General features: G+C 31.6%; 1 protein-coding gene across 1 annotated transcript; it reads right to left on the bottom strand.

Moving 5' to 3' along the window:
- Positions 1–255: 255 nt before the first annotated feature.
- Positions 256–16,994, bottom strand: LOC129921009 (uncharacterized). The gene is made up of 7 exons (XM_056002614.1): positions 16,845–16,994; positions 7,442–8,018; positions 5,740–7,379; positions 5,521–5,678; positions 5,326–5,445; positions 1,075–1,177; positions 256–1,006 (listed from the first exon to the last, which is right to left on the bottom strand). Exons 2-7 carry the CDS (start codon positions 7,986–7,988, stop codon positions 941–943), a joined length of 2,634 nt encoding a protein of 877 aa, XP_055858589.1. The 5' UTR covers positions 7,989–8,018; positions 16,845–16,994; the 3' UTR covers positions 256–940.
- Positions 16,995–17,074: the final 80 nt, after the last annotated feature.

Raw genomic sequence — 17,074 nt, forward strand, 5'->3', positions numbered from 1 at the left:
TTTTTATTAATGTTTGAAATATAGGTTCTTCTAAGTTATTGGAAAACTAAAAAAAAGACATTGTTTTATTGAATTTTTTTTAACCATTTTGCACTTTATTGGAGGAAAAAAATTAAACAAAAAATATAGATACATATACAATCATGATTATAATAATATAATAATAATAAAACACATTTCATGTAAAGGTATATTTATAATTTATAAATAATTAACGTTATATTTTTGTAAAAAAAAAAGAAAACATTTTTTTTCTTACATACACGTTTGTTATAGGTTAAAAAATAAAATATTTATACAAATAACAAAATCCTTTCCTTAAATCATTAATAATATTGTTTTTGTTTTTTTTTTTTTGTAATTTTTGAATATTTTTGTTTTTGTTGTTGTATTGTTTGTTTTTTGTTTTTCTGTTGAGATCGAATAAGTCAAATAAAAAGTAAATACATTATAATATATATTATGTTTGTTATTAATAAATTGGCCGTACCTACATAAATAGTTGTACGTCATTGCAGTAATTAATATTTTCAAAAACTTTTTCCTTTTTTATGTTTTTAAGTGTAGACATAATAAAACTTTATTCCTGTACAAATTCCGCATGTTAAGCACACTTTAATAAATTTTTTGTTTTTTCTTTTTTTTTTCTAAATAAAACTTTTCCTCTACAAATAAGGATTTCAAATCCATGTAAAAATTACTCAATAATATTTGTTTGTTTATCTTTATCGTGTTCAACTAATGTTATTTTGTTCTTGTTAACGTTTTTTTTTTATCAACTCTAAGTTTGTATAAGTATTTAATTTGTTTTTGATTTTTTTGTTTTTTTTGTATTAAATTTTAAGATTTACTATTTTTAATTATGTGAAACGTATTACTAGATTAAATTAACTAATATAATATTTATATGCATTTATGAGGGTGTTATGCTGAAACAATCTTAATCAGGTGGCAAGTAGGAAAACAATCGATATTTCTCCCTAATATGTGGCCGAACATCTTCGCGCTAAAAATAAATAGAAAATTGTGGTTAAATCAGGATATTCACAAATTTAAGTCATCAATCTATCTTACCATTTCAGCTAATCTCTCCAAGAATGGCAACACTTTTAAGAGCTCAGAATCATTTTGATCCATAAACCAACTTTCGATTGGTATACCGTTTTCCAATTGATATCTGTAAAAGAAAGAAAAAGGACATTAGTTGAGCGAAAATCAATATTATGGGGTTCTTTTATACAAAAAAGAATATTTTCAATTAAGAAAAATAACCATCAATAGCTAAAGTAGGTATATGTACGTAGACATGGCGGTCAAAAGTAACCCTACTTGATAGCGCAGAGTGCGTTGCGCCGTTTTGATACCAAAAAATTCATGAAACCTATGAGTGATAAATTGATTTTTTTGTAAAATGTGCATGGTTTTAAAATCAAGTTGCATGGCCCAGTCCCCGGATAGCTCACCGTATGTGAAAACCTGCTTCCCCGCAGCACTAGCACATAGGGAGAGCAGCCCATGAGATTAAGTCTTTGATCTTTTATTCTGAGATTTTATCTATGTCGCTGAAAAACTCACTCCACAGAATAGTATATTCAATATTAGCATTGGAGAAAAGTTTCGTCAACATTAAGTAATGAGAAAGAAAAAATGCAAACAGATCATTCGAAGAGTAAAGACAAGTCCCGAAATCTAAGGCCATTTCTGTATACATAAACTCGTCTGCAAAATACAAACAACGAACAATTGACGTTACAAAGGATTCTTCATTATAGTTCTGATATACAAAAAAAAAAAACAACTTTAAAGCGATTTTATGGTTTTTGCAATTTACTTAAATTTTTGAGGGTGTAAGTTCAAAAAAGACTTCAGATACGCATTCAGCGCGTCGAAATACATAAATATAGGCAGGTTCGGGCAAAAGTACAGACTATTTTTTTGTTGTGAGTCGGTATTATGAACTCTCACATCAACGCGAGAATTATGTATTTCCATATGCCGATAAAGAACATCACCGTGATGTTGGTAACGATTTTGGGTTAAAAAATTAATGAGGACAAAACGAACCCTGAAGGAAGCTACAAACTATCAGCCCAATGTTTTATTAAATAAAAAGTAGACAATGCCAGAAAAATCAAAACCAGGCAGAACATCTGAAAACCTTCCTAAAAATCCATTTATGTCGTTTTCGATTGGCCGTCCGGAAGCGTCCGGAACCATTCAGAAGCCTTCTGAATGTGTTTTATTCGCACAAAAATGACAGACAGAAGGCTTCTCAGAAGAGAAATTCTCTTCTCGATTTAAAATCAGAAGCACTAATACATAAACACAAAAATTCAACAAAAAAAGACTCAATCATTCTTTTTTTGTTGTCATTCAAAAATTTATTATTTAATGAAATTAAAATTAATTAGAAAATTAAAATGGGTACCTTATTGCAATGGAATATTTTTTTAACCATTTTCTTCTTCATCGTCGTCTTTAGATTTATAATTTTCCATAATTTTTTTGGTTGGAAGAAAAAAAAATTTATTTGACATTTTTGAAATTTCACAAACAAAAGCAACAAAAACAGAATTGAGTGGAAGCGATTCAAACTGTTTTATTGGATTTCAGAATGAGTGAATTCTTGAGTGAAACCAATCGAAAACGACAGTAAAACTTCAAGTAATAGATTTTTATTTTATGATTAAATTCTGTCAATAAGCAAATTGTTGAACAAAAAGTTTGGTTGGATTTTGAAATTGATTGTTCAATGGGCAAAACCACTTGATAACGATAAGAAACTCCCGTCGCTTGAGTTGGAATAGCTAGACTTAAAACTTGGGTTATATTTTTTTTTTAATTCATTTCCAGGGCAGGGCGAAATTAGAACTTTTTAGAAGGTGGGTCGTCTTTCCGACGACTGAAAATAGCCCACCTTTTCTGTTTGGTTTTTGTTTTTTTCTGAATTGTTTTCTTTTCGCCATGGCTAACTTTTGTCACTGGCGCATTAGCCTCTTTGGAGACCAAGCCTTCGCCGGCAATCGCGACAACTGCCGACACTTGATTGTATACTGTATATATTTCCACTCGAATTTTAATTTCTTCGTTAGCTTTTCCATAGGTTATGGTTTTGATATTTACAAAATGTAGTTTTGAACAAAAACCTCACTATTAGAAAGCTTGAAAAAAAAACCTATGGAAAAGCTAACGAAGAAATTAAAATTCGAGTGGGGATATACAGTATACACTCAAGTGTCGGCAGTTTTCGCGATTGCCGGCGAAGGCAATGTTTTGTTTTTGATGCACTGCAGCTGGCGTGCTGGAGGATTCCACGTTAAGCAACCCACCACGACAAGGTTAACTCATAGGGGGACAGCACCAAAGGTATGCAATGAATGTCTTAAAACCATTTCCTAAATAGGGTAGAGTTGCCTATTTGCGGCCGTCTCCAGTAACCGGCCACCTTTCGCAAAATCGTTATAACTAGTGATTTCAAAAGGGTTTATTTCAAATTTTCACTCGTATGCTGTCTTAACATATAAGAGAACAGCATAAGAGCAAACTCCCTACTGGAGACGGCTGAAAATAGGCAACTCTACCCTATTCGATTTTATTTCAAGAAGCTTATTCGATGCAAACAAAACGAATGAATCTCCCATTCATTTCAAAACATTTAATTCAGAGTACCCATAAAAATGTTATAAATAAATACACTACTGGAAAAAATTAAGGGATCAAAAAAAAATTCCAAATTTTTGGGCAAATTTCAACAGGCCGTAACTTCGAAAGAAATGGTCGTACAAGAAATCGATAAAGAAGGAAATTGTAGCTCCAAGTGTCTAGTTTTTGGATTAGAACTTTAAAAATTTTTAAAATCCGCGGTTTTTGAGTAATCGTAGAAAAACCAGCAACAAAAAAATTTTCAAAATTTTTTTAGTTTTTTTTTTGGTCTACTTGCGTGGAAAAAATTTTTTTAGCTTAACCACTATAAGGATCGGATACTTTGTTCATTTAGCTTTAATTTGTTTTTTTGAACACCTCGATACGTCCACTTCTCGCCGAGATATCGGTCTTCAAATGGAAAAAAATCCTTTGTGTTTGATTATCGATATCTCAGCAACCAATGATCGCACAGAAAGTTAAAGGTGGGTTTCAAGAACTTGAATGAATTCTCCTTAACGGCTAGCCATTGCTTTTCCAAAAAAAAATTTTTTCTTATTTTCACATGAATTTGAAAATGCAACAAAAAAAGGGCTTTTGGTGGTTTTTTGGAAAATCGAGCGCTAGATCGAAAATATTGAGGAAACCGCTAATGTTAAGTGTGCATTTTACAGTTCAATATGTCCACAAAAACCCTACAAAAAATCAAATTAATCCAGCCAGCCGTTTTTTTGTTTCACTCGATCGAATTTTTGAAAAAATTAAAGGATCACGTTTTTTGCTCTGAAAAGCTCAATTTTCTTTTCTCATTTTGTAATGAGAAAAAAAATTGTTTTTCCTAGCTTTTTCCACATTTTTGCTCCAGAAAAAGCTTAATTTTAAAACAAAACAAAATTCAAAAAAAAAAAAAAATTTTAAAAAATAAAATTTTTTTTCTCTTAAACTTTTCAAGAGAAAAAAATTCAAAAAAATTTTATTTAAAAAATTTTTTTTTTTTTTTTTGGAAAAAAATTAAAGGATCACGTTTTTTGCTCTGAAAAGCTCAATTTTCTTTTCTCATTTTGTAATGAGAAAAAAAATTGTTTTTCCTAGCTTTTTCCACATTTTTGCTCCAGAAAAAGCTTAATTTTAAAACAAAACAAAATAAAAAAAAAAAAAAAAATTTTAAAAAATAAAATTTTTTTTCTCTTAAACTTTTCAAGAGAAAAAAATTCAAAAAAATTTTATTTAAAAAATTTTTTTTTTTTTTTTTGGAATTTTGTTTTGTTTTAAAATTAAGCTTTTTCTGGAGCAAAAAAATATTTTCGATCTAGAAAAATTTTTTTTTTGGAAAAGCAATGGCTAGCCGTTAAGGAGAATTCATTCAAGTTCTTGAAACCCACCTTTAACTTTCTGTGCGATCATTGGTTGCAAGTAGACCAAAAAAAAAACTAAAAAAATTTTGAAAATTTTTTTGTTGCTGGTTTTTCTACGATTACTCAAAAACCGCGGATTTTAAAAATTTTTAAAGTTCTAATCCAAAAACTAGACACTTGGAGCTACAATTTCCTTCTTTATCGATTTCTTGTACGACCATTTCTTTCGAAGTTACGGCCTGTTGAAATTTGCCCAAAAATTTGGAATTTTTTTTTGATCCCTTAATTTTTTCCAGTAGTGTACATAAATTAATCAAAAAACACTTACCCAAATGCTTGCGGCGAATTATCAATTATAATCGTCTTTGACAAATCTCTGCCAAGTATGGTTAAATCTTTTATGTAATTACCATTAACAAAAACACAATGTTCACGAAACAACCGATATCTGTAATTAAACAAAATTTAATATTTTTTAATAAAATTTATACTTTTATTTAAAAAAAAAAATCCTAAAACTCACTTTATCCACTTCCTCTCTGGATCAAGCAAATTTAAAAGTTTATCAGCATATACCCTCTTTGATGCGGTAAATAGAATGACTTCAAATATTTGCGAAACTCTTTCGAGGAACTCACGAAAATGCGGACGTGTCCTAACAAATACTGTATATTTACAATCCTTTAAAAAAAAAATAAGTTAGTTTAGGTTTACTAATTCAATAAAAAAAACCTCATTTTACTTGAAAAAGAACAGGAAATTTAAAACTAGCATCCGATAATTCCTGCAAACTACAGTGTACAAGAGTTTCATCCAAATCCAATACCAGACTGAATTCAGGACTTGATCGTGTCCTCAATGGAAGTGCCGGACACTTGGCTCGCATTTCCATAGTAAGTGGAGGTAAATGTTTTATAAAAACATACGGATCAAAAGTATCCCATTGCATTTCCTCTTGACGTGTATCTGGAATTTCCTCCACTTCGGGACATTCTTCCTCTAAATTTGCAACGACATGCGACATAGTTATCGGTGTTGTGCATCCTTCCAAAGCGGCTGTATACATCAAATTGGTCATGGCTGCAGTTGTCCCATGGATATCTTGCTGATACGACTGATACGATGCAACACTGTGAATCAGTGAGTCTACTTCAATTGTATTGCCACCATATGCGGCATTGCATTCAGAGGATGACGTCGATGATGATGAAGACGAGGAACTATTGTTAGCACCATGACCACCACCACCCAACCCACCGATATTATCCTTATGCGGAAGATTTATCGAAGAAAAGATAGACGTCGGATTAGAGGGAAGATTGGTGAGTGCTTTGAGATTATCAATAGCCGTTTGCTGATAGTACGATGAGGATTGCGATGACGATGAATCCTGTTCGTAGCCAGTACAAGATGTATCGGAAAAGTGTCCACTCTCGGTGCAATTGAGCAACGTGTGTGCCAGTATCGGATTGTAGGGTAACAAATCAGCAATATGAGAGTAGTCCGAGTTACTCATAGTGACGCTAGCCATTAGAGTAGCCGCTGCTGCAGCTGCCGAAGATGTTGATGGCGCTGAGTTTGTCGAAAAGACTGAGTTATACGGTGACCCATAGTTCGGTTGATAAGATTCTGATGAAGGTATTGTCTTGTCTGGATCAGGGTCATCAAACATTGAAATTGATATAAGATCCTGAGAACTACGAGGAAAATTATAGAAGCCAAAATTAGATGTTGTCGCTGTATTGTTGGTAGGGTTCATAAATTGTGACGTTGACGAAAAGTAACTCGGATCGAAAGTTGCGGTTGAAGTCGACGCTGGAGCAAGAAATAACTGCGACTGCTGTTGTTGTTGTTGCTGCTGACTATTGCATGTTGTTGTGACTGTTGATGATGGTGATCTGAAATCCAAAAAGGCAGCACTAGAAAGGCCACAGAAAGATGACAAAGCTGCATCGGTGGCGTTTTCTGAGGAAACACAACATAGAAGATCTTCCGTGGTGGAATCGACTTCGGGAGAAATCATATCCAGCATTCCGCGACCTGTCGAAATCGAAGGCGGTTGTTCATAGTCGGTTGTGCTGTCACATTCGGTGATGCTAGTCAGATTGCTTTCATCTGGTTGAACCACTGATGATTTTGGTTGAGAGAGCTGTTCCTGCGATGTTGAAACCGGTTCTTCCAAAGGACACTCAGATGGAGCTGCTGGAGGAAGCTCGGTCGTGGTAGATGATTTGCTACATTCAACGACATTACCTACAAGTGAAGATGTCGTGGAAACACTGCAACTATCTGCTTCTTCTTTATCATCGACTTTGGTCTTTGCAGGTGGAAGCTTTGCAAAAATCGGTGGCGCAGGGACATTATTTTCTGCAACTGCTGAAACTGAAAAAAAAAAAGATATTTCTTCAATATAAATCGTTTTAGAATAAAATAATCATTCTTACCATTTTTAGAAGCAATTAGTTTCTTCCGTGTACACACACCAACTCCGCTGGCTTCGTACAATGCCAAGCGGATTGCTTCTTTCTTATGCCATCGATTTTCTTTCTCGGTTGACTTTCTTCTTCGTTTATTGCCACTGAGTATTTTTTGTTGATGCTGTGATGCGGCAGCGGCCAAGGACGACGATGTTCTGGTACCGATAGAACGTTGTCCTGTTAAACAAACACTTAGACTATTCCCTGCTGTTGTAGTATTTAAACGTTTTACAATTGGCGATAGATTTTTATTATTGCACTTGGAATTGGTTATACTAGAAGAGGGTGTGTTGTTGTTGTTATTATTGCCACTGTTTCTACCGTTGCTGCTGCTTGTAGTCGATGAAGCGGCAGCTTGCGATGTTGTTTTATTATTGTGGGTTATTTGGAGGCTTTTTATGCTTTTCGGTGTTGGTTTTAATCTCTTCGGTGATATTAAAGCGACGGAAGCAGACGTTGAACGCATGCTAGATCGACGTAAACGTCGATCTCTTCTGTCGCTTCGAAGAAGCATTTTTAAAGGATTAAAAATTGTTTTCTCAAGCTGAAAAGACAAATAATAAAGGAAACTTAAATTAAACAACTAATTTGAAAAGAAATCGAATAACTTTATAGTATGAAGATGTAGGAGGTTTACTGTAACCTGCGAAATTATAAATTTAACCTTAGGAACTTATTGAATGCAAAAGTATAAAAGGTCAACGAATAATTAATTTAGCTAACTGTTGCTTTTTTTTGTATAAGCATAGCATAGCCATCTCTCGAGCAAATAAAGTGTTCCTGTAAATGACTCTTAGGATCTCCGTGTATATGACACTGAATCATGGACTTTGACAAAGGTGAGAACTTTAGGTTGTTTTAAAACAATACCTAATTAATGTATGGTCCCGTGTGCATTGATGATGAATGGAGAAGATATTGCGGCTTTCCCGCCATTTTATAATAAGCGACAACAAAGTTTACAGAACTCTGTTTTCTTGGCTATTGTATGTTTTCTTGAGCAATTGTTGATAAAAAAATGGTTCATATACGTTCTTAGTATTGGAAAAATTACAAATAAATGTTGTTCATAATTAACGATTTTTTGGCCCTTATAATATCGAAAAGGGCTCAATATAAGAACAAGTTGCTTACTAACTAACCTAACTAAAGGAGCGCGTCTAAGATATTGGCAGCATTGATCAACATTAAATTATTCTTTTTTTTTATAAGCTAAGGTTTTGTGTATAAATTACAAATACATACAAATATTATAATCATCGAATGATAAATTCTGGTATGCTTTTATATGTTTCTCCTGAAGCCGTTTAAAAAATAAAGCTCTGGCTAAAATTATGTATAAAAAGAAGGGTTGCGCGACAAAATATAAAGCTACAATATAATGTACATAGATGGAAAGGACAAGAGCACAATAAAGAGCCTTTAAAATGTAAGGATTATTGAAGTCTTTTGAGAATCCTATCATAAAACCGAGACTACTACTAGCCTAACTTGTGAATATGTCAAAATGAGAGTTGAAAGACAGTTTTCTATCAAAGAAGACTCCTCATTCATTGAAGTATTTGAGTATAAAAAAAGGGATTTCTTCTCTTGGAATAGGACATAACATTGCACTTATTTTTGTTAAGTTCTAATTTACTTGTGTGTGTGTTGTCAAAATAAAAAGCCATTTAGGTTCGTCAAACCACAAAAAAAAATTTAAATCATAATTTGAGAATTTATTTAATTTATTCAGAAAAAGAAAACTGGCCCAATATGGCTCCCTTATGGAACTCCAGATAAAACATAAATTTGCTTAAATACAATTTTCTTGGAGATGACAAACTGTGTATGTCCTTGTAAATATGATTTAATCCAATAAAGAATTCAGGAAAACCGTATTTTGCTAATTTAATAAAGATAAAGAGGATGGAGTGGCATACTCTATAAAACGCTTTACTAAGATGAGTGTAGAAAACATAAGTTTGGAGATCATTTTGCAGATTTTTGTTTACATGGTTAGAAAACTCCAAAAGGTCTATTTAAGTTGATTTTTCCAAGCAAAACTCCTGCTGCTCGGGAGCAATTAATCCTTGGCCATGAAATTGGGGGATATCGTGAATGACAATTTCTGTGGGAATGTTTCCCTTGTTTCAAACATGGGAACGAAAATGGTCATGAAAAATTTTCCTCGGAACTTTTTGGTGTCCGCAATTTATCTTCCAAGGGAATTTAACTATCGTTTCATACTAATTTTTGTTCCGAGGGAGATTCACGATCGCAAAATAAATTGCGGGGCAAAAAATATTCCGAGGGAAATATTTTTTCAATTATGTAGTTTAGGAAAGCTTGAAAGTTTGTCTTTAACTTTTATGAAGAGGCAAAATAAATAAAGATTTCCACATCTCAGAAAAAGATTAACGCGAATAACAGAAGGGTACAAATTTTACCGTCTTTACCGCCTATTGTGGTCAACAAAATAAAAATTTTAAATTCTACTCTAGGGAATAGAGAAAACCCAAACTATTAAGTTTTAAGCGGCGAGAATAAAGACAGACGTACCCACAGGCAGCACTACCATCGAAGCTTCGCTATAGACCCTATCTACAAATTACGCAATTGCAAATTTCCTTCTCCGAATTCAACTTAAATTCTTCAACTCGTAATTTTCATAGAATTCAATTAAATATTTTAAGGCTAATAAATGAAAAAAAAAAACTGATAAAGAAATCTACATACATACATTGTATAATTTTTTATTAAGATTTATGTAAATCAATTTAAATAAGATTAAACAAAAAAATAATCAACAACAGACTCATATAAAATAATTAATATTTACTGATAAGAAATAGCTCTCGTATAAAAGCAATACAAAAAAAAAATGAAATAATCTTCAAATTAGCCATTCCATACAGAGAGAAACAATCAACGTCAACAGCTCGGACTGATGGCGTAATCTTCAATCAATCATTCTCAACCCTTATAAGGTACATAAATACGACGAACATAGATGACTACTGTACATAATATCATTGCATGTGATAAAAACTGGGATGTTGTTATCCATCAAATGCACGAAAGATGCTTAAATCGCCTAGGTAAAAACTAAACATCAATTATTACACACTGCCATGTCGGTTGTCCCCTCCTGTCCTCAGTACTTTATCCCCAACATTGCCCATTTTCTCTCCTTAGCAACATCCTTAACAAGTATAAAACTATACACGACGAGTTAGGTGTAGGTAAGGTACCTACAGAAAGACTCGTCTTTCATCGTTTCGTCCACAACACCACCACCCTCCTCCTCTTCCTTCCCTACCGCCTACCTCCCACACACAATCAACCAAATGTTCTCTACTCTACTCTGTTGGTAGCATTTTCCGCCACCTCTCGAAATGTGAGGGAATCAAAGGAAAACCCACATATACGCACATATCTACCTATAAACAAATTGATATCAAGAAAATACAGTCCCTCCAAAAGCCATTCCCTATACACTCAGTACTCGAGTCACTATACTAAAACTGGTTATTTTTTTTATATTTTGCACTTGTTGTGCTTGTATGTGATATCGACCATACCAACCATAGTCATAGAGCAAAGAGTGCGGCGCGGCGCCTAGAAGTGTTTTATTGTGTGGAATGAAAGATTAAAGGAAAAAAAAATAAAAACAAGAAAAAAAAAAATAGTGAACAGAGAAAACTGGAGAATTAAAAAAATTAAAAAGAAAAAATGTTTAAAAACATTTGACGTCATTAGCAAAATAGGTGCGCAATAGAAAACCAGGAAATCACACCCGCCCAAAAAACTTGGAATGGCTAAAACAAAGTAGATTTGCAAAAATTATTCACAAACAATAAACATAAGCATAATAAAACCAGTCTCATTTATTTAGTTTTGTATTTTGTTTGTGGCATAAGAAGAATGTTTAAAGGAGGATTGGCATAAAAATATTAATACAATTGTGTATAAAAATAAATGAGATCTAAAAACAAAAAATAAAAAAAAAGCAACAACAAAAAGAAAACAAAAATTCAGAAGCAAAGGCAACGGCAAAAGCAATGGCATATTAATGGCTTGATCGTATGAATATTTTTATTTTATGCGTTGCAAGAGTTACCAGAGAAATTGATTTCTTTTGTTTCAAAAGGAAAGAAATTGGTACAAACTCTACTCATTGAAATCCATGTTTTATCAGAATTTTTATAAACATTCTATCGATCTCAAAAATTTTTTTCTTTATTATTTCCAAAGAATAAATATTAGTGTTTTTTATTGCAGCGATCTTTTTTTTATTCTTTCCGATTTCAAAATTTTGTTGCAAATATCCAACAAAAATTGCCTCAAAATATGAGTCCCTGCTGGCCCACTGGCTTTCTACGTGTAAAGATTTCCCACAATATATAATGTAAACTTAAGTTTTTTTAAATTTATATAACTCAGATGCATTTTATACCATTTCAACGAACAAACAAAACAAAAAGTTACGTCGCAATAGGCACTTTTGTAGATCGCAAAAAGTACAGCTGATTTAAAAGACCAAATCCCAAAGGAGATGGCACATTTTTGGGCCCAGTGTGTTCACTTACGAAATGGGTATCAAATGAAAGGTGACGGTAAGCACATTACGTGGGTAAAATATTTTCAAATTCGTTAGTGGGGTTTTGGAGATATTTGAGTTTGAAGTTTCGGATTTCAAAATCAAGATTTCAGCTATTTTTGCGATCAATTAATCGTAGAATGCGTAGAAAGGACTTTTTAGATTGGAAATTAGTTAATCTTTCTTTTTCTGTTACATCATTTTTCTCTAGGAGTTATACTTTCAGAGTAACAGAACCGAAAAGTATCTCATTCTCAGTAATTCCGCACTTAACTCTAAGGGTTGTTTAAAATATTTAAAATATCAAAAAACACACAATTTTCGGTAGTGTAACTCTGAAATTATAACTCCTAGAGAAAAATGATGTACTAGAAAAAGAAAGATTAACTAATTTCCAATCTAAAAAGTCCTCTCTAGTTTTCTGTCCGACCAGTCGTTCTCGAGATATTGAGACAAATGCGTTTTTCAAAATGGCGGTCGCCCCACAAGACCAAACAATACGCAATCTGAGATTTGTACTTGGGATAAACCCCTCTTCAATACTGCATTCAAACTTAGCTCACGTCATAGCTTTTTCCAGATTTTTCCCCATTGACTGAACTATAGTTTCTATTCTTATTATTTTTGTGTATTTTGCTTATTATAAGGTTTTTGTATGTTTTATAGAACTATTTTATATATAGAATTAAAGGTAACACATTAAGCTATCGAAAAATTACAAAAAAAAGTGCATGTCACCACTGAATATTTTGATATTTCGATGTGCCAAATGCCTAGCTTAAAAAAATCACCTTTTGAGAAGTAAATACCTAATATGTATTATTTTTTTTAACAAAGAAAAAAACTTTTGATACAGATTTATAGACAAGAGAAATACCTTTTATTTGATACCAATATTATTTCTGTACACCCATTATTACGCATTCTACGATTAATTGTTCGAAAAATTAGCTGAAATCTTGATTGTGAAATCGGAAACTTCAAACTCAAATATCTCCAAAACCCCACTAACGAATTTGAAAATATTTTACCCACGTAATGTTCTTACCGTCACCTTTCATTTGATACCAATTTCGTTAGTGAACACACTGGGCCCAAGCTCCATAGAAAAATGTGCCATCTCCTTTACGTAAAAGACCTAGAGCTGGCAGCAGATTTCTTGCGCGAGAGGTAACCGATTTTAAACGAATCCATCTCTGTCCACAATATGCATTTAAATTCTCGTGAATTTTCACATTTCAAAAAGAGTAAACTCACCTAGACAATTTTTTTTTTGTTTCTAAGAATGATAAACTGTTCATTACAATACACTTCTGTGGAAGCAACAAGGAATAGCTACATAAGTCAACTTATGTCGACATTGAGATTTTTACAAAATCTGATGCACAATAAGCCATATCCATCCGTCTGCCATATTTTTTTCGTATTTTTATCTTAAGCGGTTTATGAATTACAGGTTAAAGAAAAATGACATAAGCATTGAGTTGTAAAAGGAAGCCTGACATTCAAAACGCTCTCCTGGAAAGTTGTAAAAACTGACTTATGTTGTTTTTCCTAGTTGCCACAGACTTGTTTGTACGAACTACCATATTATAATGGCGTTTTTTAACTTCAACTTGTTTTATTACCCTTGACTTAAAACTAACTTTAATATGTACATATAGACAAATTACAATGTTTAAAAACCAAGCTTTCAAATTAGTTTTCCCAACTTAGTTTTATTCTCTCTAAACTTTTTACTATGAACAACAAAAATGTCTTGCATGGTAGGTCTACTGGTAAAAGCTGAATTAAACATAAATATACCTCACAGAAGCTGAATTTTACATGTTATCTGCTTGAAAACGTAAACTTCCTAAGCAAGGCTTATTTCAAAATATGTTAATATATGTAAGTGAAACCCAAAATTCGAAAAAAAAAAAAAAAAGGAAACAAAAATTTCGTTTGAGAAAGTGAAAATTTTGAAACATATTGGGGCATATTCATAGTCGTTTATCTTAGACTGGGGTTTATCCAATGTTATTTGTATAGGATAAACTCCAGTCTTTCTTAGAAGCAGCTTAGACACTGTCTATGAATATTAGGGCGGTCCTTATTTTACTCTTTTGCGAAAATTGAGTGCGACGCCCCCTAAATTCGTTCCAAATCAGGAAAAAAATACCCTATTTTTTCATATCTTTATCTCTAACCCTTCCTGGCCCTATTTTGATAAGAAGTTCCTAAGAGCAGGAGCGATATTCTGTGTCCAGTGTTGGGTAAATGGCGGATGTTTGATCATTCATACGTATAAACTTCTTGATGAAATAGGGTCAGAAAGGGTAGAATAAAGTGGGTTAAAATTTACCCAGCTGCGGAGCAGGGTAAAATTTGACACTAGTGGTTAAAATTTGACATTTATCAAGATAGAAAGATCAAGATAGATTTTAAATTAATTTTGTTACAACGCGTTGATATTTAAAAAAAATTAAAAATATATACAAAATACTTCCTCAAATTATTATTATATTTTATATAATTATTATTTTATACTTCTATTTTGTTAGCAGCTGGTGAACAATGAATTAGTGTTCGAAGACTGAATTAAAAATGTGGGAAGTGGGAATTTATCGGTAAAAATAAAAAAAATTATGTGCAATTGAGAATTTCTTACATTTTCATACTAGAATATTTATTTTTATATATATATATTTTTTTTTTTTTTGTTTTGTTAAAAAAAAATAATTAATTGAATATGAGAAAAATCATATTTGAGGGTAATTTTTGTTTTATCTTGAGGGAATTTTAATCAAAGTAGTGCCAAAAAAAAAAGTCCCATTTAACCCATTTTAACGCAATTCGCACAGCAAACAAATAAATTTAATCTTTTTTTTAACCAAACGTCTAAATTTAATCGTAGTAGAAAATTTGACCAACCAATTTTAACGCAATTCGCACACGGCCTAACTAACAAAAATGAGCTTAGATTTTAGTTTAAAAAAATACATAAATTGTATTTTCTTTTTTTACAAACCAAAAATTAAAAAAATATTTAAAAAAAAATTGTTTATCTGGCAATACCTCATCGAGGAACATTCATTCAAGTGTATATACGCACATACATACATAAATATATACAGGGTGTCCCACAGTCACCGCCCCAAATGAAAACCATGGATTCCTGAGGTCATTTTAAGTCGAAAAACTTAAGAGGTAATTTTCTCGTTTTCATCCCGTTTTCGAGTTACCACTGTTTTTATGATTTTTGCTCTCTTGTCCTTTAACTGGCCATATCTTTGCCAAACTACGTTTGATTTGAAAGATTTTTTTTACAACCAATCAAGAATTTATTACAGTTTAAGATTGTCTCAAAACTTTTTTTTCTGCGGACAACCGTTTCTCCACAATTTTGCATCAAACACAATTTTCTTCGTTTTTTAAGTTGTTTTTTACACTTTCATATCATTTAAGTCAGAAAAACACTTTAATGAGTATTATTTTTTTGTGCTTTTTATTAAATCCCAGTTTATTTCCATAAAAAAAATAAGTTTTATTTCATAAAACAGGCTACTCAAAGTAATTAAAAAAAAAACATACTGAGTGAATTAAAACAAAAAAATAATTTTTAAATAAAAAATTAATTTAAATGAATTATAAACTTTTTCTGAGCTATTGTGGTTAAGAAAAGAACAAATAGATAAAGCTCAGAAAAAGTTTTAATTCATTTAAATTAATTTTGTACTTAAAAATTATTTTTTTTTTTAATTCACTCAGTTTGTTTATTTTTTTTTTAATTACTTTGAGTAGCCTGTTTTATGAAATAAAACTTATTTTTTTTATGGAAATAAACTGGGCTTTAATAAAAAGCACCAAAAAATAATACTCATTAACGTGTTTTTCTGACTTAAATGATATGAAAGTGTAAAAAACAACTTACAAAACGAAGAAAATTGTGTTTGATGCAAAATTGTGGAGAAACGGTTGTCCGCAGAAAAAAAGTTTTGAGACAATCTTAAACTGTAATAAATTCTTGATTGGTTGTAAAAAAAATCTTTCAAATCAAACGTAGTTTGGCAAAGATATGGCCAGTTAAAGGACAAGAGAGCAAAAATCATAAAAACCGTGGTAACTCGAAAACGGGACGAAAACGAGAAAATTACCTCTTAAGTTTTTCGACTTAAAATGACCTCAGGAATCCATGGTTTTCATTTGGGGCGGTGACTGTGGGACACCCTGTATATAAAAATACGTATATTTGTTTAAAATAACATTTTATAAAAACAAGTGAAACTAAAAACACGAATATAGAAAAAAAAAAAAAACAGAGAAAAGTATAAAACAAAAATCACAACATCCCATCCATCGTCATTTATCATTTTGTGAAACAAAATTCTATCCCTTTTTGCCTCTTCTATATGTACTTTTTTTTATATGTAACTACATTAAAATATATCTAAACTAAACTCCAATGAAAAAAAAAAAAGAAACGAAAGCGCGAACAGATAGAATAGAAAAAAATCACAAAATGAAAAAAAAAAAAATATAAACACTTTTTCCCGCCTTAAAATTATTCCCAAAAATTTAAAAACACAAATTAAAGTTATTTACAATAAAATAACTTTTATTTGATGTTTCTGATGCAATTTCAATTATTCATTTGAGAAATTTTCAAGTTGCAACAAGAAAAATTCTGTCATTCGTTTGGTAGAGTGAAAATTTAATGCAAAACATTGGTCGGAAAAAAAAAATGTTAGGTGTTTTTTCCTTTACCATTTTTTAACCGGCTAATATAAATTGAATGAAATTACTTACCGATTTTATTAAAGTTTTCACTTAATTTACACTTTATAAACATTTTCACATATTTTTAAACGTTTTTAACTTGGAAAATAAATAGTTTTTTGGGGAACGAACTTCCGTCGATCTGAATACTTATTTGTAATACAACCCAATATGGCGGCGGATTTTTCCCCATGGAATACTGAAAAAAGAAATCTCTTGAAATGGGCGAATGAAAGAAAGAGATGGTTATATTATTCTAC

This window comes from Episyrphus balteatus, chromosome 1 (assembly GCF_945859705.1).
Source record: "Episyrphus balteatus chromosome 1, idEpiBalt1.1, whole genome shotgun sequence".
NCBI lineage: Eukaryota > Metazoa > Arthropoda > Insecta > Diptera > Syrphidae > Episyrphus > Episyrphus balteatus.

Bases quoted from the DNA above. Each gene is read 5' to 3' on its own strand.
- LOC129921009 (XM_056002614.1), bottom strand. From the start codon at position 7,988: ATGCTTCTTCGAAGCGACAGAAGAGATCGACGTTTACGTCGATCTAGC. The intron at 7,380-7,441 runs GTAAGAATGATT...TTTTTTTTTCAG, and splicing joins ACTAATTGCTTCTAAAAATG to TTTCAGCAGTTGCAGAAAAT. The intron at 5,679-5,739 runs GTAAAATGAGGT...TTTTTTTTAAAG, and splicing joins AATTTCCTGTTCTTTTTCAA to GATTGTAAATATACAGTATT.